A 27,817-nucleotide genomic window follows, 5' to 3' on the forward strand; every position below is an offset into this window, starting at 1 on the left:
AAGACTGAAAAGACCCCAGGTCCTCTGAAATCCCACTTCATTCTTCATTTCCCCTTTTTAATGATTTTGTTGCTAAAATTTTACTGCATACTGCAACATATTAAAAATAAATTTAGTTCCTTTCTGTTTATTAGTATCCTCATTGAAAGCATATTATTAAAATTATTATGTAGATTAGCTTTCTGAAAGAATCATAGTATCCCCTTAAAATTTCATTAAGTGAAGATATTGAATTTAACATATTTTTTTTAATTCTTTCCAAAGGTCTGTAAACAGATTTGGCTAGGATTATTTGATGATAGATCTTCAGCAATTCCAGACTTCAGGGATCCACAAAAAGTGAAAGAGTTTCTACAAGAGAAGTATGAAAAGAAAAGATGGTGAGTGATGAGTTTGTATGTAGAATAAAGCCTCCCCAAATCACATATTAACTATGGGTAAGGTTAGTCTGACACAATGAAGGATAAAAGACAGACAGTGAGAACTAGATAGGTATATAATTCATTATCCCTTGGCTTTTTGTTGGTTTGGTTTCTGAAAACCTTTACTTCTACTTTATCTTAACTCATCTGTTCCTGGCAGCGGCTTTTTGTTGTAATAATTACCAGGAAAGTTAGGGATTCTTCCTTCTAATCATTCCCTATCTCTGTTAGCTTCTTTAAATATGTTTTGCCCTACAAAGCCTCCGTTCTTAAAAATCATTAATTTAGCAAGTATTTACTGAGTCATATCTTTTTTTAATTTATTGAGTTTCATCTTCTGTGTACTAGGCACTATGCTAAAGCTCTGGTGTAGTAATCCATCTACTTAATTGTCTGTTGTAGCCTTTGCTCAAAATATTTTTTCTTTTGACCTAAGAAATCAGTTTACTTTCTGGTTAAGAAGGGAGCATTTACTTTTCCCTAACTAAATCTATCAGATGTTAATTTTTAAAAATTAATTCCAACAGGTTGTACATATAGCTAGTAAGCCCCTTCCTATGGAATAGGGACTATATCTATAAAGCTAGTGTTCAGCTACTGAGGGTTCTTCATTTTTAGCTATATGAGCACAATTTAAGTTACTAAGACTCATTAACTATGAACTTTTGGTTATTTCTTTAATAGTATTGAATAGTGGATACTTTCATCTTGGGAGGTTAAGAAGATGGGGCAGAGAGTCAAAATAGAGGGAATAAATAATGGGGAAGTAACGAGCTTCTTGTTTGCTTGAGGAAGTCTGTTTCAACCCAAGAGAATCTGTTCAGAGCCTGTTTTGGTCCTGAGGGAACATTTGTTGTGGTTTACAGCAGAGGTCTTTACCTTCATTCAGGAGCACATTAGCTCTGACTTGCATGCTCTATCAAAATTTGTATTCTTACTACTTTCCAAAATAGACTACTTTTTTTCTTTTTTTTTGGAGACTGAGTTTTGCTTTTGTCACCTAGGCTCGAGTGCAATGGTGCGATCTCGGCTCACTGCAACCCCCGCCTCCTGGGTTCAAGCAATTCTCATGCCTCAGCCTCCCAAGTAGCTGGGATTACAGGCACCCACCACCACGCCTGGCTAATTTTTTGCATTTTTAGTAGAGACAGGGTTTCGCCATGTTGGCCAGGCTGGTCTTGAACTCCTGACCTCAGGTGATCCACCTGCCTCAGCCTCCCAAAGTGCTGGGGTTACAGTTGTGAGCCGCTGTGCCCGGCCTAAAATAGACTACTTTTTGCAAGGCAAGATTAGTCAGGGCTATATTCAGCTGTACTAGAAGACATCAGGTATGAAAATAGATTAAAATACACCAGTAAAATTTAAGTTCAGGAAAGAAGAAAATACTAGAAGGTGGGTTGGTAGTAAAAATATGGTAGCATAAATGATTCTTTTAAAATGAAAGGTATAATTATCCTTTTATCATTTTGGTTCTGAATTTCCTAGACATTCTACCCTGTAGGAAAGACTGTTCTCCTTACATAGCCCTAACCTAGTTTTGTTTTCTCAGCCGTGTTACTTTTACCAATTAAGAAAGTGAGTTTGGTTAGGGATTAGTTTATGGTCAGCTCTAGCTATCAAGAGAAAAGTGAGTGTGAGTAACAGTTGGTAGAATTAAAATCATAGATCCTTACCCCCACATTTATAACAGTAGTGTATTATTCATTCAAACTATAACACAAATACCTAGAAACCTCAAATAATTACAGTTTATGTTATTTTTTTTCTTTCCTGAGAAACAGGATAATAAGAGTTATACAAATAGAGACTTCAAGTGGTGGGACAGGTGACCATCATTAAGAGGGCCAGGACCTGTATGTTTTTAATCCAGACTGCTGCACACCTGTAACATACAGCTAGCAAGCAGTGAAATTGGTTTCTAACATGGAATAAGCACTATCCAGATGCAGCATCCCTAAAAATACTCACTGTAACTATACTTAAAACAGTGATGATGGTGTTATCCAAAGGGATTTTGAAACTGTTCTTTTGACCAGTTCTCAAAATCACTTTCTGTGTTATACTAGAAGACATCAGGTATGAAAATAGATTAAAATACACCAGTAAAATTTAAGTTCAGGAAAGAAGAAAATCCTAGAAGGTGGGTTGATAGTAAAAATATGGTAGCATATTACTTTGCCAGGTGAGTCTTTTGAACCAATAACTATCATTTGATTTTATCCTTTGATAAGACTTGGCTATACTCAAGAATTTGTATTAGTAGTATGCTAAATTATGGGAAAATATAACTTCTTGTATTCATTCTCATATATCTTTTATCTCTCCCATTTACTTAAAAGCAGTTGTTTGTGATTATTATGTAGTTTAGTGACAGTGAACACTTAGTTAACACGTATACCAGGAATTGTTCTCAGTGCATTACAAATGTTAACTTGTTTAAACCTAGGCAACTCTGCCTCTCCATTTTATAAATGAAAAAAATGGAAGCACAAAGAGTTGAAGTATTAATAGTTTGCCCAAGGTTTCACAGCCATTTAGTGGTAGAGCTGGGATTTGAACTCTTGTCTCTGGAACAGGTGCTCTTAAGCATGGTTTTCCTTCTTTCCTCACCTACTTCATATGGGGAATAAGAAGGAGGGTAGGACAAAACCCAGAATTACAAAGAGCAAAAGCTCTCACATAATCCCACACCTAGAGGTCAGGATTGCCTATGTTTGGACATTATTATATCCTTGCTACCTCTCCTTTCTTGACTCGCCTCCTCACATAAATCATGTGTTTATATGACTGGAATCAAATCTGAAAGACCTGTGAAGTTTCCTCTTTCCATGTCAAAGCAGAGTAGCTATGAGCATTGTATTATCGTGAATTTTTTTTCCTTGATAGATGTTGGATTTGTTTCCCAGTTTTTGTGAAATTATAAAGAGAGGACTGTGGTTAACATCCATGTGTACATGCATCTGTATACACTTACCAATTCTTAAGGATGTTTCTGGAAGTGGCACTTCTGGTGCACAAAGCACACCTATTTATATATTTTAGTAGGTAGCAATAAAAAATTGTAAAGTTCACACTTAGCTCATAGGTGAATAAAACCTTAATTTGCATTTTTGTCAGGTTAAAAGTGTTTTCATTTTTGTGTCTCCTGTCTTCTGTGAATTGCTTCTTTTGTTCATTTAAAATGGGATGATCTTATTCTTACAGATGTAATAAGCCTTTATATTTTAGGCTGTTAACTGTAATATTACAAATGTTTTCCTACCTCATCTTTCTTCAAATGTTATTTAGATCTTAAGATAATTTTTAAAATTATAGTATGAACTATTCATTGTGATGATTAATTGTAGGTCCTCTGTTTAAAAAAAGCAGTTATTTCTTATATTGTACTTAATATCTTAGAAAAACCATAAATAAGTAATTGAAACAAGTTTTGTGGTTAGTCTTCTCTTTCTCTGAGTATTTCAAATATTTAATGGGTGTAGTCTTAAGCTATCGTTCCTTTTTAAAAAAATATGCAAAGTTATTCTGTGTGAGAGGGTTTTCAGATAAGATTAATGGTGAAACAATCTTGTACAAAGTTAGAATTAAGCTTATCATTTTTTGATATAGAATTACCTACATTTTTTTTAGTTAACTGTTTTTTACATGTTTTAGGTATGTCCCGCCAGAACAAGCCAAAGTCGTGGCATCAGTTCATGCATCTATTTCAGGGTCCTCTGCCAGTAGCACAAGCAGCACACCTGAGGTCAAACCACTGAAATCTCTTTTAGGGGATTCTGCACCAACACTGCACTTAAATAAGGGCACACCTAGTCAGGTGAGTAGTCTTTGAATCTTTGCAGGGACTTCGACTTAAAGAGGGCTTGAGTATCAAGAATTTGAGAATTGTTTAAGACAGCAGCATAATCTTGTATGCCAGTAGCATTATGTTCCAATGGTTTGTTTTACATTAAGAAATTGTTGGTTAAGTGGTTGAAATGTATATATACTTGTTCTTTTTGCTATTGCTAATATGAGTTTCTTTGACTTCTCTGCAACTTTGTAAAGGTGAGTTATACAGGAATGTTGCTATAGCTATATATATGTGTGTGTGTGTGTATACATGTATATATCATGTGTTATACAATTTGTAAAACATGAATCTATGGTGACCATCAGAGTTAGAATGTATAGTCTCTTTGATACATTTTTCTAGGAAGGGATTTCTTTAGTAGTAGAGTTTTCCCACATGTGTGATTGTGAAGCATGTTGATCATTGAAACACAAGGGACTTTGCATTATACCTTATTCTTAAAAATGAACAAAATGGAATATTTTCATAAGTTGCTACCTAAAGTTTGTCTTCTACACTTTATTATAGTTGATGGGGCTGTGACAGATCTGTTACTGTGTGACATTGCAGCCTCTATCCTATACAAGAATGGTTCAGAGGCGTAGTACTGTGGATTAAATCCTGCCCTTTTTGATGACACATACTAAGACATTTAGATAAATTTCTCTGTTTTCACAAAAGATTGACTGAAAAATGAGAAAGGTTAACTCAGCATACTGTAACTCTTCGTATGTATAAGTGTGTTTTAAGTTTGCAGATAGTTTTGTATAAAGATTTTGCAGATCCGACTGGAATATCTTTATAGTTAATATGTGGTTTGTAGTCCCCAGTTGTAGGTCGTTCTCAAGGGCAGCAGCAGGAGAAGAAGCAATTTGACCTTTTAAGTGATCTCGGCTCAGACATCTTTGCTGCTCCAGCTCCTCAGTCAACAGCTACAGCCAATTTTGCTAACTTTGCACATTTCAACAGTCATGCAGGTAAGTGTTTTTTCCCAACAGCTTTTGCTGGGGATGCATATAAAACACCAAGAAACATCAATTCTTTATCACACTTTGAGGATCAGTAAACATTTTTTGTTGAAAATGTTTTGTCACTTGTAACTGTTGAGCTGTAATATGTAACCATATAATTGTGTTGCTTTTTAATCACAGAAGAGATTATATTTAATGTCAGTTGGTTGGCATGACCTCTTTCCGTGGAAAAATGGGGAAAGGATGTAATGTCTATTTTTTATTTATGAAATTGAAAATATTCAAAAGTAATTGGATACTCTAACGTTTATGTGCTAATCACTCATGGCTAATCTTGTTTCATTTGTCATTCCACTCACTGTCATATTATTTTGAAGCAAATTTTAGACATAGTATTAGTTTATCCTTAAGTATTGTGTATATCAATCTATAAAACATACTTTTTTTGTTAAATATAACCACATTAGTAGCATCATTCCCTAAATAATAGTAGTAATAATAATTCATTAGGATTCAAATGTTCATTATAGTTCAGATTTTTCCATACACATACATACGTACATATGTACATACATGCATATATACATACATACAGTTTGTTTGAATCAGATTTCCAACAAGGTCCACAGACTGCAATTGTGAGACATGTCTCTTAGGTCTCTTAGTTCATAAGATTTTTCCTGTATTCCTTCTTTTTCCTCCTCTGTAATTAGTGAAGAAATTTGCTTATTTGTCCTATACAGTTTTCAGTAGTCTGAATTAGTTGATTGCACCACTATGGTGCCCTGTAACAAGTTCCTATGTTCTATTTCTTGTTATTAGGTTGTTGGATCCAGAGACTTAATCAGTTACAGGTTCTTCCTATTAGGAGGATGGGTGGCTGGGGATATTCTTACTACTTGGGATTTAAGAGGCATGTAATTTTGGACTGTGTTTTTATAATGTTAACTCTTGGTGCTCAGTACCCGAGTCCATTGCATAAAAATAATGATGTTCTGAATTTATTCCTTCACTTATTAGCTGAAATACTATTTAAAAATCTTTATCTGGTGGCATGATTTGTTTAGGAAAGTCAGAATACATGATTCTTTTCCATCAGATATCAGAATAATGAGTTGATTTCCTAGCATTTTATAATGGTGACTTTTTTCTTTAGTATCATTATGACTTCATAGATTAAAACATTTGCTACATCTCAGTTTGCTGTCATTATTATCCTTAGTAGTACTCAAATTAGCCCACCTTAGGAGTAGGAACATTTTGAGGTTGGTTCCTACAGATACAACTCATTCATTCATTCATTTATTTGAGGTGGAGTCTCGCTCTCTTGCCGAGGCTGGAGTGCAGTGGTACAATCTTACTGCGACCTCCGCCACCCGGGTTTAAGCTATTCTCTCACCTCAGCCTCCCAGGTAGCTGGGATTACAAGCGTGTGCCACAGCACCCGAAATTATATACAAATGTAAAATTTTGTATTTTAGTAATACAAAATACTAATTTTTTATTTTTAATAGAGATGGGGTTTCACCATGTTGGCCAGGCTGGTCTCGAACTCCTGACCATAAGTGATCTACCCACCTTGGCCTCCCAAAGTGCTGGGATTACAGGCATGAGCCACTGTGCTCAGCCTCTTTTTTTTTTTTTTTTTTTTTTTTTTTTGAGATGGAGTCTCACTCTCTTGTTCACACTGGAGTGCAGTGGCACAATCTTGGCTTACTGCAACCTCTGCCTCCCGGGTTCAGCCAATTCTCCTGCCTCAGCCTCCTGAGTAACTGGGATCACAGGCGCCCGCCACCACTCCCGGCTGTTTTTTGTGTTTTTTAGTAAAGATGGGGTTTCACCATGTTGACCAGGCTGGTCTCGAACTCCTGACCTCAGGTGTTCCACCTGCCTTGGCCTCCCAAAGTACTGGGATTACAGGTGTGAGCCACTCTGCCCGGCCCTAAAGATACTTTTTTGATAGAACTCTTGTGGTCTTTGAATGGCCTTTTCTCCCTTCCTTATTCTCAGATTTAACATATTTGTTACAAACATGTTTAATGCATGTCACCAGAAATTGGGATTTATGGAGTTTTATTTTGTTAACAAGCATGCAAACCTTGCAGAGGTACTTAGGTTAGGTAATATTTAAAAATTGATTATTGAAGTATAGATTTGGTCACTTGTATCTCTCCTTCATTGTAATAGCAATAGTCTGATAGGGAAGTGGCATAATGTAGTGAAAAGAACCTGGGCTTTGGAGTTGGGACAACCTGGGTTCAGATGCTGGCTTTCTTGCTTATTATCTGTGTAACTTTGGGCAAATTACCTAACATTTCTAAGTTTTCTATTCTATAAATTGTCTTTCATAAGTGGCAAGGTTCAAGTGAGATGATGCATTTAAGTGGTTTACCATCTAAAAGGTACAATAAACATTGTTTGTCTTCTCTCTTTTATACACACTTCATATATATGTACATATGTATACACATATACACTTATGTATATATGTTTGTATGTTTACATGCATTTAAGAAAAAGGATCATACTTTATGGCAAGTTTTTATGCTGTTTTAATCTTTCAGTCTTAGTTAAGATTCCACAAATGGTTTAGATTCATTTCCTAACAGCTTGGTGATTTCTTGAGTCTTTACGGTTGCTTCTTTATGCTTAAACAGTGTAAAAGCATACATAGTATTTGTGTTGGAAATGCGTATGGAATCTATTTTGGATGCCAGTAAGCTGTGATGTTTATATCATGGAAAGTTTACCAGTCTGCATTTTGAGTGATTAAATAAGTATCAAACCAAATGTAGAACATTAATTTAGGAATTTAGTCATTTTATAGCTTTATTTTGATAATTTAAAACTTTGCTTTATATTATTTTGGCACGTGTGTATGAGGTATTGGCTAAAGCTTACTCTTTTATTTGTCATAGATTATGTAAGTTAAATTATGGACAAGAAAAATTCAAGACTGTATCTTTGTAAAAGATGTATTTTACAATTTTATGAGCATAACAGAATCCAGTGCTGATAGAATGGACTTCCTGTTTGTATTTTAGAACTTACTTTGCCTTATTTTACTTACCTGTGAGATTGTGATGGTTTTTCGTTTTCTTTCAATTTGATGACCTGGCTGCTTTTTGGATAATGATAATATGAAGTATATTATACATAATCACACTCCAAAATATGCTGTTTGGGATAGTTTGAAAAATTGTAGAAAAACTTCAGCCACATTTCTTTCTAGCAAGCAATAAGGGAACCTTTTGTTTTAAATATTAATAAAAACATTTTCTAAGGACATGCTTTAGAAGGAAACTGGCGTAATTTTTATATGTCTCATTTGTGTATTTGCTTTAAAAAGGAGTCCTAGGATGACATGGATCTCTTTTTTCAGGAAAGGTTGTACTGAGAAGGATAAGAAATTTTGGGTTTCTTTTGCTTAAGTTGTTGGAGTTGTGGTAGATTTCCCTTCTCCTGTGTTACCTGAGCTGCAAAATCCCAGAAAACATGGAGAACCTCTTTCCCCGTAACCCTCCAGATAAGAAGCGATTTCCCCCCTGACCAGATAAGAACCCCAACTCTCTTTTTTCACCTCTTGCATTTGAATGCTGATAAAAAGAGTTGGTGGGAGAGCCAATAAATAGAGTAAAACTTGTGTAATTTATGAATATATTCTGGTTTTATCTCCATTTTAGGATTATTGAAATGTAATGCAAAATTACTGATAACCACCAAATTCTTTTGTAAATTTGCAACTTATTTCTTGTTCCCTTTGTTTTTCTCTCTTTAAATGCAGTTTGTGAGTCTTCACAGGTAATGTTGGACTTTTCTTTGTAGGCCTATTAGCCGAAAATGGTTAGACAAGTCACTGCAACTCTACAGACTAATTTGTACCATGGTTGCACTAATACTTTCAACAGCTCCCTTAAAATGCACTTTGAAAACAATAGCCATCATTTAATTGTAGGATATGCAGTAAAGGAAAAGAATCTTATATTTTGATCAGATTGATAGAAAGTGGTTAATCTTAACTGTTTTGTTTCTTGTCTGAAGAAAGAATGAAATAGCTACATGTAGGCTGTGAGTCAGGCTGCCTGAGAGGAGTTGTTTTTTAGTCTGAAGTTCTTAATTACAAATGACTGCTCAGATTACCTTTTTTTTCTTTACTTTATTTGACTTTTGGTTTCATTACAGGAGAATAAAATGTATATGCCTGTTACAAGAAGAAACTACTGAATTACTCATTTATTTTTCCTTCTACTATGGTTGATACCATCTTTTGACGTTTTGCCTTGGAGTAGTTTTTAGTTAAAAACTAGGTCATGGTTTAACTGAAATGTCTTTTTCCAGAGCCTTTCCAAGCATTCAGAATCCTTAGTTTTCCATATATAGTTCAGAAAGTCATTGATTGCCAATTTCTTCTCATCCTGATATTCTTGTTAATTTTAAAAAAATATTAGGTGAAAATTTTATCCTGAACAGTTTGATACGACTGATGGAACCATTAATGGCAAATGATAATTATTCACATATGCCAGTCTGGTTCATTAGCATTGTTTTGTAGGGAAACTTTTTCTTTTGTAGATAATTTAGTGACTTAAAAGCCAGAAGCCTTTAGTCTTCATGTGAGCATTCAGGCTGAGGTATAGTATTTGTGGATGTGTGTTGCTGGGTGGGGTCATTATTGGGTTCAGAAAAAGTCATCTTCTACAGAAAGACGCATGAAGCTAGAAATAAAATTCACCTACTGAATTTGGTTATTTTGCCTGATGATAAACATCATATCCCAAAACCTGTGCCCTGTAAACTGTAATTGATTTTTGTCACATTCTATACTGTAGGATCTAAACCCAACTGCCTTGCAACTCAGGTAACACAAATGAGTAGTATAATGTTGTGTTTAAAGAACTATGGTGCCCTTTTTAAAGGGGATGTTCTAATCTGTTACCACATGGAAATAGGGGTTTAGGATACTAGGTATATTGATTTTTTTTTTTAATAAGAGAAGCTAGAAGTCTTTTTGTTTATTGTGAAGTGCCCTCTTTTTAAATGTTGGGAATTCATGGGAAATAATGTTAAATACTGTACAGATGAAACAAAGCATATCTGTCAGATGAATTTGCTGAGGGCTGCTAGTTTGCATCCTATGATCTATCTTCCTGTCTCATGAATATGTGTTTTTCTTTGAAGAGGAATGACAACTATTAGCAAGACTCAGGCTCATTAATTTGGGGTCTTAAGTTCCACACTAAGTTGACTCCTTTGTACTTTTTGAAATACGATTATTTAAGAAACAGCTTTACCATTGTGTTACATTCTGCTTAGCTTGGATTTCTTTGTACAGAGATTGCCTGAGTGTCCAGATAGTAATTTTTGTATTACTGAATTTATTAGTGTTGAATTTGCAAAGTTGTGTTTTCCAAAGTTTCATTCTGCAGCACTTATAATCGATTGTTGAAGATAGTGAATAGATCAGTACCTAGAAGTAAAAATGGATACAAGTACTACAAAGTCCTGTCTTGCCTATTTAATAGGTATTCTATTAATGTTTGGGGCTCTGAATTATATGCTATAATTTCTATGCTAGCATTCATTGTTTCTTAAATTTTAATGAGTTTAAAATTGCAGGCCTCTAATAGAATATGAATATCTTCAATTTATTTGGTGATCTTGTCCTTTTTTAAAATTTTTATATATGACCATGGTGAGACATTTGTAAACTTAAAAAAAACTCTATTAATTAAACCATTTTTGTATTATTATTTTAAGTATTTCAATTATTATTCAGATTCACATAGTTGATTACCATTTTTAATCAGTGAATTTTTCCAGGATGTTTTCTACATCTTTGTCTGCTTTCCTGTAACTCAGTACTCTGAAATAGTTTCCTTTGTTAATAGAGTCACTTTTATAGTACTGTGCTTGAGGTCATATACAGAGTATTGTATCCAAATTTATCATTGCACAAAGTGTTTTTGGAAATTCTTGGTTACTCCTTAGTAAATTACCTGTAATTGGGTTAAATGCTGGTAGGGTTTAAAATCTGATTGCTAAGTGAATTCTCTATAAAGTGAGTTTTGATACATAGAAACTTTTCATATAATTCTTAAACTCATGTGTCATGTATTTTCATTTATAGTTTTCATATTCATTAACATATGTTGTTCCTTACCATTTACAGCTCAGAATTCTGCAAATGCAGATTTTGCAAACTTTGATGCATTTGGACAGTCTAGTGGTTCGAGTAATTTTGGAGGTTTCCCCACAGCAAGTCACTCTCCTTTTCAGCCCCAAACTACAGGTAGAGCTTCTCCAGCATTGTGCTTAAATGTTTACTTTACAAAACAAAACTCTCTAAATGTAGTTTTGAAAAATTAGTCTAAACTTAAATTCTGTAATTATCTGACTTTAAAATGGTTCTATCTTCAAAAGCTCTGGGGAAACCTGAACTCTTTATTTTTTTCTATGTTCATTTGTTTTTCTGCATTATTTGGTATATTGTCTGTTTGACAACATCCATTCTCCTCCTTTTCCTGCACATGAATCTTCCTTATATCTACCATGCACACAGGACAGAGGCATGACACTACTATAAGTATTTCTCTCTCTCTGTCTCTCTCTTTTTTTTTTTGGCAATCCTCCTGCCTCAGGACGGAATACAGGCACATGCCACCACTCCCAGCTAAATTTTTTTTTTTTTTGGTAGCAGCTGGGTCTCACTATGTTGCCCAGGCTGGTCTTGAACTCCTGGTCTCAAGTTATCCTCCTGCCTTGACCTCCCACAGTGCTGGGATTACAGGTGTGAGCCACTGTGCCCAGCCAGTACTATAAGTTTTTTAAGGTTCATAGAATCCATTGATTTAGGCTGACATTATACCTCTTAATAAAGGAAGCTGGTTGCTTCTGTAGAGCTAAAAATGTAAGTAATTTTCGGGGCAACAAGCCTGAGAAAAATTTTTATATGTTTATTAGACAAGAGTAGATTAATGATCACTTCAGTCAAACTTGGAAATAGTTTTCTGTGCAGGAATTGGTGTTTAAACATTGAATACTCTTTCCATAAATTGTGCTGTTTTTGTAAACTCATGGAACCCTTATTTAGATTTTTGGCTGATTACTTTTCTTTCAACTTTTAACTCTGTGTATTGTCTTAAAGCCTTTTCTTTCAATTTTCTTTTTTGTTTTTTCTCTAACTTTCATTATTTACATAATTTCTGGCTGTCCAGCATTTAGAATGCTTTCATCTAGCTGCAGTTTTGGTGAATTTACTTCAGCTTTTCCTCTTCAGGCTACCCACAGTAAGTTCTGTTGTCAAGTAGGCATCTTATACTAATTTGTATATTTTTGCTATACTTCAAGGGTTTTTCCAATTATAGATTGTTAATAATTCTTTAGTGATAATCCTTCATAAAAATCTCTTCCAACTCTATTTATTAAACTCAGAGTTAGAGAACACAATAGTAGACAATCAAAGAGTTACTTGGTTTAATAATAATTTGAAATAATATTCTTTATATAAATTTTGAAAGTTTAGTATGCACTTTGTTTGCCAGCTCCTTGTAACAGGTCACAATATTTTACATACAAACATATATTACTTACCTTTAATTGAAACCACCATGATTTAACTCTTGGAAGAAATTTGATCAGTGTATATTTTTTTTAGAATGTATAAAAACCTGCTTGATAGAAAGTGTTCATGTTTTTTTAATAGAGGTTCATGCATTCTGTTTTAAAATTATCTGTAGTTGTCTTTTCTATCACTTTAATATATAACTGTGTATATATACTGTTTTGATTTCTGAAACTAAAGTTTAGAAATAAAGAACTAATATCCCAAAAATGTAGGATCAAAAGCATAGAATGAAATATACTGGTTTTAGTCTTTTGATAGTACTTTAAGGAGGTCTCTATAATAGAGAACAGATTTTAAAGATGTAACAGGATATATATAATAGTGGCCATTAGGTGAATTGTGGTTTATAAAGTCAAATATTGCTATAATGTATTATGTACTGTAATTTTAATGCCTTGAACTATATGGTATGGCATGATTTTACAGTGGACATCTTGATATTGTATACACATTAAACTATTATGTGGCATTAAATAGTAGCTCTTCAAGTGAAGTAAGTATAAATGTCAACGACCATCTTTTAAAGAATTTTGGATCACCGTAACACATTTTACACATTGTTAATCACTACCCCTGGGATTTGTTTAAACTGTTTCATCATGGAGCCACAAAAGTTTGAAATCCTCCTAGTAAGATACTTTGCATCTTGTTTGCAGTCTGTTCAGGGAGAACTAGTGAAAGGCCGTAGTATATTTGGACTAGAAAGTAACTGAATCTCAAACCAGGTAGTGTGGAGATACCCCCTCCATGAATTACATTCTTCATTCCAGGGTACGTAATACACAGAAACATGTTACTTTACCTGTTGCCAAGGCCTTTGAAAAATCTACTTTTACAAAATTAGAAAACGTCACTTGTAGTCAAAAGCCATTGCCAGTCATTGATTTTAATGTTGTAAGATTGCTTATAGGACATTTAATTTAGGAAGAAATGATCATACAGTCTATGAGAGGGTACTAGGAAAAGCTTAGAAATTTCAAGTGCTCTGTTTATTCTGTTACAGGTGGAAGTGCTGCATCAGTAAATGCTAATTTTGCTCATTTTGATAACTTCCCCAAATCCTCCAGTGCTGATTTTGGAACCTTCAATACTTCCCAGAGTCATCAAACAGCATCAGCTGTTAGTAAAGTTTCAACGAACAAAGCTGGTTTACAGACTGCAGACAAATATGCAGCACTTGCTAATTTAGACAATATCTTCAGTGCCGGGCAAGGTATCAAGCTTTAAGCAAAACAAATACAAATTTGTGTTAAACAGTGCTCTTAATTTGGTTGTATTAAAATCTGAACATGTTACACTTTTCTCAGTTGTTGTATAAAAATTTTGTCTGCACTGTCATTTTGAGTAAAATGTTCACTTGACACATTTTAGACCTGAAATATCAACTACAAAACTGAAGACATAGGAACTGATTTGTAAACTTTCAGTCTTACTAGTTGAGAAAAATTTTATTTTGTCCTAGAAGGCATGCTTTACTTTTCTTTGGCTATAAAGAGCCAAGAAACCCCATTGGCAGAGCTGAATGGAGGATTATTTGGTGGTTTCTGTAATATATTTACTTCGAACAATTTTCCGTTAACATCTTGGTGGGTTTTTTATATTTTAAAAAAAAATTCATGAATTTTACAGTATAGTCTTGTATCCAGTTTTATCTTAAGGCTAGTAGCCTCTACAAATACATGTGGCACTGGTGAATAGCAGGTGTGTGTTGCTAAATGGAATTCTCCATTCTGATCTCTGGGCCTGTTTTCCTCCTCTCCAAAATGAGGATAATTCTAAGCATTAAACTCATGGAGTTGTGTTCTAAGTATTATTGCATGTAAGGCATATAGAACAGTGCCTAGCACATAGTAAGTCCTCAGTAAATGTTTCCCGTTATTACCATCTCTAATTTTTTTGTGGAGAATGCTGGGGAAATGATGCTATTGATAGACTGTTCACATTAGGTCTAGCATTATATGAATTTATATGTTCATGTGAACAAGATCCACCCGTCTTGGAGATGTTAACGTAAGAGCACTTGAGAGTTTCTTTCTTATGCATAATCCAGACAAATTTTTTTGGTACAGAGTGTTAATTTTTGTTAAGAGACATATTCTGTCTTTATCACAGTGGTATGTATAACAACTAATCCTGTCCAGTATGGTCCAGGTTATTTATTAGATTAATGATTTGGAATCCTGCTTAACTCTAAATCCATTTTAAGTTTACCCGTGTTTCATGGCAAATGTGGTTGATAAGTTGAAAGTGTAACTTTAAATTTTTGGTGTAACTTGATTTTGTTCGTTCCCAGGTGGTGATCAGGGAAGTGGCTTTGGGACCACAGGTAAAGCTCCTGTTGGTTCTGTGGTTTCAGTTCCCAGTCAGTCAAGTGCATCTTCAGACAAGTATGCAGCTCTGGCAGAACTAGACAGCGTTTTCAGTTCTGCAGCCACCTCCAGTAATGCGTATACTTCCACAAGTAATGCTAGCAGGTACCTTGTCTTAGCTAGCCCTCCTGCTTTGTGTTTTATCTTTTTTTTCCAACTTTGAATAATCAATTAAAAAATGACTGTTTCAAGGTATAATTTTAAAATTCTTGGATATTTTTGTAAATTTGAGGAATTTGAATTTAAATGCTAATTAAAATATAATCCTTGAATAATTGCCATAATTTTATCTTTTCATTGAATCAGACGTTTTGTTATGTTCTGTCCTTGAACACTAAACCGTATTTGAGAGCATGTACACATCTCAAAATGGACAGTTCCTTACAGATTGTACTCAGCAGAGAATCCATTTAGTAGTCAAATAATATACTTTAAAAATAGTTTTTAGTCATGATGATTAAACAGTGAAAGTCCCATATTATAGGCTTAGTTGTAAATACAGATTTTTAGAAGTGTTTGCACCAAAGCCCAAAATCAATTCTGTATCTCTTCAGTATCATCCTCATATTTACAAATAAGCACATCTGCTGTTATGTTCATATATATCTGTTAGAATTCTTGGCAGTAGGAAGTCTAACACATTTTAGGACATTACACTTGTAAAAAACTTTTCTAGTCTTTATTTTAGAGTTGCGGAAATAGTCTCAGAAATACGAGAGATTTACCTATAACAATGTTTTATTCATCTCTGTTTTCCAATCCTGTGGATTGTATTTACTAATTTCTTTAGTTATCCTGGTAGCTTATTTTCCTTTAACATCTTTTCTAGAAAGAAATGTTAGGATTGTAACACTTCCGGAAACATAAAGTCTGGAAACATACGTTATATATAATGCATGATTTATTGATATTACATTACAGTACATCAGGGGTTCACAAACTGTGGTCCATGGAATGTTTGGGGTACCTGAGACCCTTTCATGGGGTCTGTGAGGTTAAAACTTTCTTTATAATAATTCTGAGAGATTGTTTACCTTTTCATTAATTGATATTTGCATTGATGGTGCGAAAACAATGGCAAGTAAAACTTGCTGGTGTCTTTTTATTTTTTTTTAATACTTTAAGTTCTAGGGTACATGTGCACAACGTGCAGGTTTGTTACATAGGTATACATGTGCCATGTTGGTTTGCTGCACCCATCAACTTATCATTTACATTAGGTATTTCTCCTAATGCTATCCCTCCCCCAGCCCCCAACCCCCGACAGGCCCCCAAGTGTGATGTTTCCCACCCTGTGTCCATGTGTTGTTCTTGTTGTTCAACTCACACCTATGAGTGAAAACATGCAGTGTTTGGTTTTCTGTCCTTGTGATATAGTTTGCTTAGAATAATGGTTTTTGCTGGTGTTTTAACATGAATATTAAGATAGTGGCACCAAACTGTACCAGTCGTTAAAATAGTCATATTCCTTCCCACTACACATTCAGTTTTACTTGTATTTTTTATTTTTTTATGATGATTCTTAATGAAGCAGTAACAATTGTTTATTACATCTTTACACTTAAATGTCTTAATTTTCTTTGTGTTGATACTGATGCTGTGATACACGATATGTTCATTATTTTATGGCTACCCTGTAAATCGTTACTTTTTTTTTTAAGAAAAAAAATGAACTCTTTCAATATTTGTTCTCAGCAATGTTTTTGGAACAGTGCCAGTGGGTGCTTCTGCACAGACACAGCCTGCTTCATCAAGTGTGCCTGCTCCATTTGGAGGTATGTGCTTCTGGTATATACACTGGTTTTTACAAAGAACCCAAATATATATTGTGTAGCATTTTCTTAGGAGTCAAAGCAATGATTTGTTATCAGAATCCTTGAGTTTTCTGTCTTGATAAATATAGTGAAATAATTTAAATCTTAAATGCAAAATTAGGATTTTATAGTGTATTTTATAATTTTTTAAAGCTACGCCTTCCACAAATCCATTTGTTGCTGCTGCTGGTCCTTCTGTGGCATCTTCTACAAACCCATTTCAGACCAATGCCAGAGGAGCAACAGGTAAGAAAAAGAGACAGTGGAACAGTAAGTTTTGGGGAAGACATTTATCAACAAAGACACCATGTGAAGAACACCAGAAAATGGGGCCTCTTTCTTAGTGAAGTGAATGGCAATGGATAGAAGAGTTTGTCCATAAAGACAAATTCTAGCTGAAAGTTCATAAAATCCTGGAATTTAACAGTTGAGAGGGACCTTAGAAATTATCTAGTGTCTGCCCTTTCCAGTTAAAGCTTTCATTTTTCAGGTAGGGAAGCCCAGACATGGAGATGAGACTCCACAGAACGTTTATGACAGAGATAGGACTTGAACAGAGCAATTTAGATGTATTTGGTGGTCTGGTTTCAGAATTACTGGTTGTAACTCATGCAGTCTTAATGGAACCATTTTATGAGAAGTTTTTATTTTCCCTATGAGATTGCATCAGATGACTTTACTACATGAATTCTTAATTATTAGGTCTTTTTCTAGTGAATATCTCTTTCAGGTGTTAACATTTTTTAAGTTGTGGAAACTTGATTCAGTTGTGGGTATAATACTGAATATTTTCTCTTTTGATAATTTTTTCCCTTAATTCTCTTTATTGTCTCCATTTTATTTTTTGATTCATACTGTAAGCCAGTCACATCTTTCTCATGTTATACCTCTGATTTTTGTCGTATTACCTTAAACACCAGAGATATTTGCCAGTATCTTGGAATGTCAGCAGGTGCATTTGGTATGGCTGGCTATCCATTAAATCTAGAGTTTGTATGCTTTGTTTTTGTGTATATGTCACAATAATTTAGAACTAAAGCCTAAACTCCAGTTATAGCAAATGTTGATATGAACTCTTGAGAGATTAGGTACTTGTAACATTTTAATCAAACCATTAAGAATTACTAGTTTTTAGTAAATCTCTTTGTCATTGACAAGATTAAGAATCACAGTATTAGGAGTTTGAGCTGTAACTATTTTCTTTTCACATAAATGTCTTCACTTATACTCTGTTGGTAAGTAGCATAATAGATGTTTGATAAGTATTGGAATTTCACACAAAATTTAACTTTAAAAAAAGTTTGTTTTAATTCAAGTGTACCTAATGAATGATTGTTTTAAATTTCCATTTGTACAATTTATCAGGTGTGTGATATATGCAGTGTTTCTGTTTCTTAGCATACTGTTTTGATTTTGTGGACTGAGTTTGTAAAATGTCTCATGATACAATGGGTTTTTGTACATTGCCTCATTTAATCCACTCAGCTGTCATCAAATAAATATTTTAATTGTGTGACAGCTGAGGGAACAGGCCCAGAAAAGTTAATTGAACATATTTTGAGTACAGCCAGCCAAACTTGTGTTCGAATTCTGATTTATAGTTACTTGCAGGTTGACCATAAGAAAGCCTTTTGAATTTTGTTCTTTTAATGAATGGGGTAAGAATGACAGGGGGATGTTCAAACATTTATTGTGATAAAGTTGTTCACAAGATGCTATTGAGATATTTATAGATATTATAACTTCACTTAAGAACTGATGAATGGAAACTCAAATTATGTTTTGACTGAGCCTAATCATGTTGACCTAACTTCTCTGAGCCTTCATGTTGTCCCTCTCTATAGAATGTGAACAATATTCTCTTGCTGGCAGGTTTGTTGTAAAATTAGATGATGCACATTCACCCTGTATGGTCTTTGCATTACAGCATATGCTCAGTAAATCAGACTTATTATTTTCCTTTCATGATTGTACCTCTGAGTTGGTTCTGTCATTAGAGTGAAGGGCCTTTTTTTGCTTATTTTATTTAGAGTATGCAAGTTTTGTAAAAGTTGAAGTTCTACATAGGATATAAAATAATATAAAATGTACAACGTATGTGCAGATGATATAATTCTAGTATTAAGTAACAAAAATTTATTAGAAAGGTAAAACGACAGTGTCCACAAATGTTTATTTCAAGGTAATACATTTTTTCCATTATAAGTCATTTTGAATTTATCACGTTGGTCACCTTTATTAGATTATTATTGAATTGACCAAATCACAAGCACTAACTGCATATGTTTCTATTGAAGCTGAAATATAAACAATACTTTGACAGATGCACTACGCTTAAGAATTTCCAGTGTTTTATACCATCAAAGTTAATATTATTTAAGAATTTTTTGTTGCTTCAAATACATTAACACTGGCCAGGCACAGTGGCTCATGCCTGTAATCCCAGCACTTTGGGAGGCCAAGGCGGGTGGATCACCTGAGGCCAAGAGTTTGAGACCAGCCTGGCCAACATGGTAAGACCCTGTCTCTACTAAAAATGCAAAAATTAGCCAGGTGTGGTGGTACATGCCTGTAGTCCCAGCTACTTGGGAGGCTAAGGCAGGAGAATCGCTTGAACCAGGGAAATGGAGTTTGCAGTGAGCTGAGATCATGCCACTGGACTCCAGCCTGGGCGACAGAGCAAGACTCTGTCTCAAAAAAAAAAAAAAAAAACAAAGAACACATGTTAACACTGTGAAATTATATTTTGAGGTACCCTTTGATCCTAGCACTTTGGGATGCCGAGGTAGGTGGGTTGCTTGAAGCCCAGGAGTTTTGAGAGCAGCCTGGGCAACATGGCGAACCCCGTTTCTACAAAAAATAAATGGTGGCAGACACCTGGAGTCCTTCCTAGCTACTCAGGAGGCTGAGGTGGGAGGATTACCTGAGCCTAGGAGGTCGAAATTACAGTGAACTGTGATTGCGCCACCACACTTCAGCCTAGCTGACAGAGTGAGACTCTAGCTCACAAAAAAAAAAAAAAAGGAGGTACCCTTATTGCATAATAGTTCTATGTGAAATTCGGAAAGTTTTATCAGTATATTTCTCTTTTTGTTTGTTGGTTTGTTTTAGACAGATTCTCACTCTGTCACCCAGACTGGAGTGCAGTGGCTTAATCTTTGCTCACTGCAGCCTCTACCTCCCGGGTTCAAGCGATTCTCATGACTCAGCCTCCTGAGTAGCTGGGATTACAGGTGCGTGCCACCATACCCGGCTAATTTTTGTATTTTTAGTAGAGATGGGGTTTTGCCATGTTGACCAGACTGGTCTTGAACTCCTGGCCTCAAATGATCTGCCTGCCTCGGCCTCCCAAAGTGCTGGGATTACAGGTGTGAGCGACTGCACTTGGATCATTCTTAAAATGATGTTTAAATAATCATTTTTTCTGGATTTATAAAACTTTGGGGCTTTAGTTTTTTTTTTTTTTTTTTTACTTTAAGTTCTAGAGTACATGTGCATAACATGCAGGTTTGTTACATATGTATACATGTACCATGTTGGTGTGCTGCACCCATTAACTCGTCATTTACATTAGGTATGTCTCCTAATGGTATCCCTCCCCCACTCTACCCGACCCCAAGACAGGCCCTGGTGTGTGATGTTCCCCACCTTGTGTCCAAGTGTTCTCATTGTTCAGTTTCCACCTATGAGTTAGAACATGTGGTGTTTGGTTTTCTGTCCTTGCGATAGTTTGCTCAGAATGAAGGTTTCCAGCTTCATCCGTGTGCCTACAAAGGACATGAACTCATCCTTTTTTATGGCTGCATAGTATTCCATGGTGTACATGTGCCACATTTTCTTAATCCAGTCTGTCATTGATGGACATTTGGGTTGGTTCCACGTCTTTGCTATCGTGAATAGTGCCGCAGTAAACATACGTGTGCATGTGTCTTTATAGCAGCATGATTTATAATCCTTTGGGTATATACCCAGTAATGGGATGGTTGGGTCAAATGGTATTTCTAGTTCTAGATCCCTGGGGAATCGCCACACTGTCTTCCACAATGGTTGAACTAGTTTACACTCCCACCAGCAGTGTAAAAGTGTTCCTGTTTCTCCACATCCTCTCCAGCATCTGTTGTTTCCTGACTTTTTAATGATCACCATTCTAACTTGTGTGAGGTAGTATCTCATTGTAGTTTTGGTTTGCATTTCTCTGATGGCCAGTGATGAAGAGCATTTCTTCATGTGTCTGTTGGCTGCATAAATGTTGTCTTTTGAGAAGTGTCTGTTCATATCCTTCGCCCACTTTTTGATAGGGTTGTTTGATTTTTTTTCTTGTAAATTTAAGTTCTTTGTAGATTCTGGATATTAGCTCTTTGTCAGATGGGTAGATTGCAGAAATTTTCTCCCATTCTGTAGGTTGCCTGTTCACTCTGATGGTAGTTTCTTTTGCTGTGCAGAAGCTCTTTGGTTTAATTAGATCTCATTTGTCTATTTTGGCTTTTGTTGCCATTGCTTTTGGTGTTTTAGTCACGAAGTCCTTGCCCATTCATATGTCCTGAATGGTATTGCCTAGGTTTTCTTCTAGGGTTTTTATGGTTTTAGGTCTAACATTTAAGTCTTTAATCCATCTTGAATTAATTTTTGTACAAGGTGTAAGGAAGGGATCCAATTTCAGCTTTCTACATGTGGCTAGCCAGTTTTCCCAGCACCATTTCTTAAATAGTGAATCCTTTTCCCATTTCTTGTTTTTGTCAGGTTTGTCAAAGATCAGATGGTTGTAGATGTGTGGTATTATTTCTGAGGACTCTGTTCTGTTCCATTGGTCTATATATTTGTTTTGGTACCAGTACCATGCTGTTTTGGTTACTGTAGCCTTGTAGTATAGTTTTAAAGTCAGGTAGCGTGATGTCTCCAACTTTGTTCTTTTTGCTTAGGATTGTCTTGGCAATGCAGGCTCTTTTTTGGTTCCATATGAACTTTAAAGTAGTTTTTTCCAATTCTGTGAAGAAAGTCATTGGTAGCTTGATGGGGATGGCATTGAATCTATAAATTACCTTGGGCAGTATGGCCATTTTCACGACATTGATTCTTCCTATCCATGAACATGGAATGTTCTTCCATTTGTTTGTGTCCTCTTTTATTTCATTGAGCAGTGGTTTGTAGTTCTCCTTGAAGAGGTCCTTCACATCCCTTGTAAGTTAGATTCCTAAGTATTTTATTCTCTTTGTAGCAGTTGTGAATGGGAGTTCACTCATGATTTGGCTCTCTGTCTGTTATTGGTATATAGGAATACTTGTGATTTTTGCACACTGATTTTGTATCCTGAGACTTTGGGCTGAGATGAGGGGGTTTTCGAAATATACAATCATGTCATCTGCAAACAGGGACAATTTGACTTCCTCTTTTCCTAATTGAATACCCGTTATTTCTTTCTCTTGCCTGATTGCCCTGGCCAGAAGTTCCAACACTATGTTGAATAGGAGTGGTGAGAGAGGGCATACCTGTCATGTGCCAGTTTTCAAAGGGAATGCTTCCAGTTTTTGCCCATTCAGTATGATATTGGCTGTGGGTTCGTCATAAATAGCTCTTATTATTTTGAGATATGTTCCATCAATACCTAGTTTATTGGGAGTTTTTAGCATGAAGGGCTGTTGAGTTTTGTCAAAGGCCTTTTCTGCATCTATTGAGATACTCGTGGTTTTAGCCTTTGGTTCTGTGTATATGATGGATTATGTTTATTGATTTGCATATGTTGAACCAGCCTTGCATCCCAGGGGTGAAGCCAGCTTGATCATGGTGGATAAGCTTTTTGATGTGCTGCTGGATTTGGTGTGCCAGTATTTTATTGAGGATTTTTACATCGATGTTCATCAGGGATATTGGTCTAAAATTCTCTTTTTTTGTTGTGCCTTTGCCAGGCTTTGGTATCAGGATGATGCTGGCCTCATAAAATGAGTTAGGGAGGATTTCCTCTTTTTCTATTGATTGGAAGTTTCAGAAGGAATGGAACCAGCTCCTCTTTGTACCTCTGGTAGAATTTGGCTGTCAATCTGTCTGGTCCTGGACTTTTTTTGGTTGGTAGACTACTATTGCCTCAATTTCAGAGCCTGTTATTGGTCTATTCAGGGATTCAACTTCTTCCTGGTTTAGTCTTGAGAGGGTGTATGTGTCCAGGAATTTATCCATTTCTTCTAGATTTTCTAGTTTATTTGCATAGAGGTGTTTATAGTATTCTCTGATGGTAGTTTGTATTTCTGTGGGATCAGTGGTGATACCCCCTTTATCATTTTTTATTGCATCTATTTGATTCTTCTCTCTTTTCTTCTTTATTAGTCTTGCTAGCGGTCTATCAATTTTGTTGATCTTTTCAAAAAACCAGCTCCTGGATTCATTGATTTTTTTGAGGGTTTTTTGTGTCTCTCTCCTTCAATTCTGCTGTGATCTTAGTTATTTCTTATCTTCTGCTGCCTTTTGAATATGTTTGCTCTTGCTTCTCTCGTTCTTTTAATTGTGATGTTAGGGTGTTAATTTTATATCTTTCCTGCTTTCTCGTGGGCATTTAGTGCTATAAATTTTCCTCTACACACTGCTTTAAATCTGTCCCAGAGATTCTGGTATGTTGTGTCTTTGTTCTCATTGGTCTCAAATAACATCTTTATTTCTGCCTTCATTTCATTATTCACCCAGTAGTCATTCAGGAGCAGGTTGTTCAGTTTCCGTGTAGTTTTGTGGTTTTGATTGAGTTTCTTAATCCTGAGTTCTAATTTGATTGCACTGTGGTCTGAGAGACAGTTTGTTATGATTTCTGTTATTTTGCATTTGCTGAAGAGTGCTTTACTTCCAATTATGTGGTCAATTTTGGAATAAGTGCGATGTGGTGCTAAGAGGAATGTATATTCTGTTGATTTGGGATGAAGAGTTCTGTAGATGTCTATTAGGTCTGCTTGGTGCAGAGCAGAGTCCAAGTCCTGGATATCCTTGTTAAATTTCTGTCTCATTGATCTGTCTAATGTTGACAGTGGGGTGTTAAAGTCTCCCATTATTATTGTGTGGGAGTCTAAGTCTCTTTGTAGGTCTCTAAGGACTTGCTTTTTAAATCTGGGTTCTCCTGTATTGGGTGCATATATATTTAGGATAGTTAGCTCTTCTTGTTGAATTGATCCCTTTACCATTATGTAATGGTCTTCTTTGTCTCTTTTGATCTTTGTTGGTTTCAAGTCTGTTTTATCAGAGACTAGGATTGCAACCTCTGCTTTTTTTTGTTTTCTATTTGCTTGGTAGATCTTCCTCCATCCCTTTATTTTGAGCCTATGTATGTCTCTGCACGTGAGATGGGTTTCCTGAATACAGCACGCTGATAGGTCTTGACTCTTTATCCAGTTTGCCATTCTGTGTCTTTTTTTTTTTTTTTTTTTTTTTGAGACGGAGTCTCGCTTTGTCACCCAGCCTGGAGTGCAGTGGCGTGATCTGGGCTCACTGCAGGCTCCGCCTCCTGGGTTCACGCCATTCTCCTGCCTCAGCCTTCCCAGTAGCTTGGACTACGGGCACCCACCACCACACCTGGCTAATTCTTTGTATTTTTAGTAGAGACGGGGTTTCACCTTGTTAGCCAGGATGGTGTCGATCTCCTGACCTCGTCATCTGCCTGTCTTGGCCTCCCAAAGTCAGTCTGTGTCTTTTAATTGGGGCATTTAGCCCATTTACATTTAAGGTTAATATTGTTATGTGTGAATTTGATCCTGTCATTATGATGTTAGCTGGTTATTTTGCTCATTAGTTGATGCAGTTTCTTCCTAGCATCGATGGTCTTTACAGTTTGGCATGTTTTTGCAGTGACTGGTACCGGTTGTTCTTTCTATGTTTAGTACTTCCTTCAGGAGCTCTTGTAAGGCAGGCCTGGTGGTGACAGAATCTCTCAGCATTTGCTTGTCTGTAAAGGATTTTATTTCTCCTTCACTTATGAAGCTTAGTTTGGCTGGATATGAAATTCTGGGTTGAAAATTCTTTTTTTAAAGAATGTTGAATATTGGCCCCCACTCTTTTCTGGCTTGTAGAGTTTCTGCTGAGAGATCCCCTGTTAGTCTAATGGGCTTCCTTTTGTGGGTAGCCCGACCTTTCTCTCTGGCTGCCCTTAACATTTTTTCCTTCATTTCAAGCTTGGTGAATCTGACAGTTATGTATCTTGGCGTTGCTGTTCTCAGAGAGTATCTTTGTGGTGTTCTCTGTATTTCCTGAATTTGAAGGTTGACTTGCCTTGCTAGATTGGGGAAGTTCTCCTGGATAATATCCTGCAGAGTGTTTTCCAACTTGGTTCCATTCTCCCCGTCACTTTCAGGTATACCAATCAGACGTAGATTTGGTCTTTTCACATAGTCCCGTAGTTCTTGGAGGCTTTGTTTGTTTCTTTTTACTCTTTTTTCTCTAAACGTCTCTTCTCACTTTATTTCATTCATTTGATGTTCAGTCACTGGTACCCTTTCTTCCACTTGATTGAATCAGCTACTGAAGCTTGTGTATGCGTCACATAGTTCTCGTGCCATGGTTTTCAGCTCCATCAGGTCATTTAAGATCTTCCCTACGCTGTTTATTTTGGTTTGCCATTCGTCTAATCTTTCTTCAAGGTTTTTAGCTTCCTTGCGATGGGTTCGAACATCCTCCTTTAGCTCTGAGAAGTTTGTTATTACCGATCTTCTCAAGCCTACTTCTGTCAGTTCGTCTAAAGTCATTCTCTGTCCAGCTTTGTTCCATTGCTGGCGAGGAGCTGCAGTCCTTTGGAGGAGAAGAGGCACTCTGGTTTTTAGAATTTTCAGCCTTTCTGCTCTGGTTTCTCCCCATCTTTGTGGTTTTATCTACCTTTGGTCTTTGATGATGGTGACCTACAGATGGGGTTTTGGTGTGGGTGTCCTTTTTTTTGATGTTGATGCTACTCCTTTCTTTTTGTTACTTTTCCTTCAAACAGTCAGAACCCTCAGCTGCAGGTCTGTTGGAGTTTGCTGGTGGTCCACTCCAGACCCTGTTTGCCTGGGTATCACCAGCGGAGGCTGCAGAACAGCAAATATTGCAAAACAGCAAATGTTGCTGCCTGATCCTTCCTCTGGAAGCTTCGTCTCAGAGGGGCACCTGGCTGTATGAGGTGTCAGTCGGCCCCTACTGGGAGGTGTCTCCCAGTTAGGCTACTGTGGGGGTCAGGGACCCACTTGAGGAGGCAGTCTGGCCATTCTCAGATCTCAGACTCCATGCTGGGAGAACCATTGCTCTCTACAAAGCTGTCAGACAGAGACGTTTAAGTCTCCAGAAGTTTCTGCTGCCTTTTTTCAGCTATGCCCTGCCCCCAGTGGTGGAGTCTATAGAGGCAGGCAGGCCTTGTTGAGCTGCAATGGGCTCCACCTAGTTCAAGCTTCCTGGCCGCTTTGTTTACCAGGTCAAGCCTCAGTAATGGCAGGCGCCCCTCCCCCAGCCTTGCTGCCGCCTCGCAGTTCAATCAAGACTGCTGTGCTAGCAGTGAGCAAGGCTCCATGGGTGTGGGACCTGCTGAGCCAGGCGCGGGATATAATCTTCTGGTGTGCCGTTTGCTAAGACCTTTGGCAAAGTGCAGTATTAGGGCGGGAGTGTCCCGATTTTCCAGGTACCGTCTGTCACAGCTTCTGTTGGCTAGGAAAGGGAATTCCCTGACCCCTTGCACTTCCCGGGTGAGGTGATGCCCCGCCTTGCTTCGGCTCACACTCCGTGGGCTACACCCACTGTCCAACCAGTCCCAATGAGATGAACCCAGTACCTCAGTTGGAAATGCAGAAATCACCCTTCTTCTGTGTCGCTCACGCTGGGAGCTGTAGACTGGAGCTGTTCCTATTCTGCCATCTTGGAACTCCCTTCTGGGGCTGTAGCTTTTTAAAAAACTGTAATATTACATAGTAACTCTCATTAGGAGATTAGCCTATTGTGGCCTAATTTTCAGATTCTATGATATTTAGTGTTTTTCCCCCCCTCAGAGCCCTTAAATCTAATTAATAGAGGTTAAAATAATTTTTAAATAGTAGGAAATTTTTATAACTCTTAGGTCTCTCCTTTGTCACTGAATGGATAGTCATTATTTCCTACCATTTATTTTAATGAATGAATGGTTTCAAAGATTTTTTTTCCCTAAGGAAAGGTACTTACCAAAATGCAGAGCTTATTGGATGGCATCTGGCCCTCAGATCTTTGTTTTATTACCTAGGTGGAAACCAATTTGCTAAGATTAATGAATTTGCCTTAAAGGTTCAAAATTCAGTAATGGCTGATCTGATATTAATACCCAGAATGCTTCTGAACCAACACTGTTTTTGTTCCAGTACAGTTGCCTCCATATTTATACTTCAGTTTCACATTGATGAAACATACACAAATTAACATTATGCACTATTCCTTATATCTAAATACTTAGTAGGCTCACTTCACTTGCCTAGCATACTCAGGAAGTGAGGATTAATACAAAAAAGGGTTGGAGGTAGCTGAGCAAAAGCAAAGAAAAAACCCTAAGTAGAAAGTTACCTTGGGCTGTGAAGGATATATTTTGTTTATAGAATTGCTGCTGATTTGCTCTCCTTGTGCTCTTTCCCTCTCAATTTACTCTTAATATTTGGACATCTCTAATATTTAATAATCTACAATTGGTATTTTAAAAAGGAGCCAGAAATGGAAATTGCCAACGTGGTAATCAAAACAAGAAAGACAGGAAAGTTGTAAAAATTAACACAACAGAAAAATTAAGCTTAATAGCAGTCTGGAGAAAATATTTGCAAATCCTACACCTGATAAGGG

The 27,817-nt window shown here is 36.3% G+C and overlaps 1 protein-coding gene across 6 annotated transcripts in view; it reads left to right on the plus strand.

Annotated features, from left to right (window-relative positions):
- Positions 1 to 27,817, plus strand: part of AGFG1 (ArfGAP with FG repeats 1) — an 88,812-nt gene that overhangs the window by 47,334 nt on the left and 13,661 nt on the right. For 4 of the 6 annotated variants that reach the window (XM_034955305.3, XM_034955303.3, XM_034955304.3 and 1 more), the window contains exons 3-10: positions 265 to 380; positions 4,077 to 4,239; positions 5,078 to 5,231; positions 11,395 to 11,514; positions 13,853 to 14,062; positions 15,143 to 15,323; positions 16,914 to 16,993; positions 17,186 to 17,278. In XM_034955305.3, the coding sequence (XP_034811196.1) occupies positions 265 to 380; positions 4,077 to 4,239; positions 5,078 to 5,231; positions 11,395 to 11,514; positions 13,853 to 14,062; positions 15,143 to 15,323; positions 16,914 to 16,993; positions 17,186 to 17,278 (1,117 nt within the window). The remainder of the gene's footprint in view (positions 1 to 264; positions 381 to 4,076; positions 4,240 to 5,077; positions 5,232 to 11,394; positions 11,515 to 13,852; positions 14,063 to 15,142; positions 15,324 to 16,913; positions 16,994 to 17,185; positions 17,279 to 27,817) is intronic. The other 2 variants (XM_034955307.3, XM_034955308.4) reach the window with 1 other exon arrangement.

The sequence above is a fragment of the Pan paniscus genome, chromosome 13 (assembly GCF_029289425.2).
Source record: "Pan paniscus chromosome 13, NHGRI_mPanPan1-v2.0_pri, whole genome shotgun sequence".
NCBI classification, from domain to species: domain Eukaryota; kingdom Metazoa; phylum Chordata; class Mammalia; order Primates; family Hominidae; genus Pan; species Pan paniscus.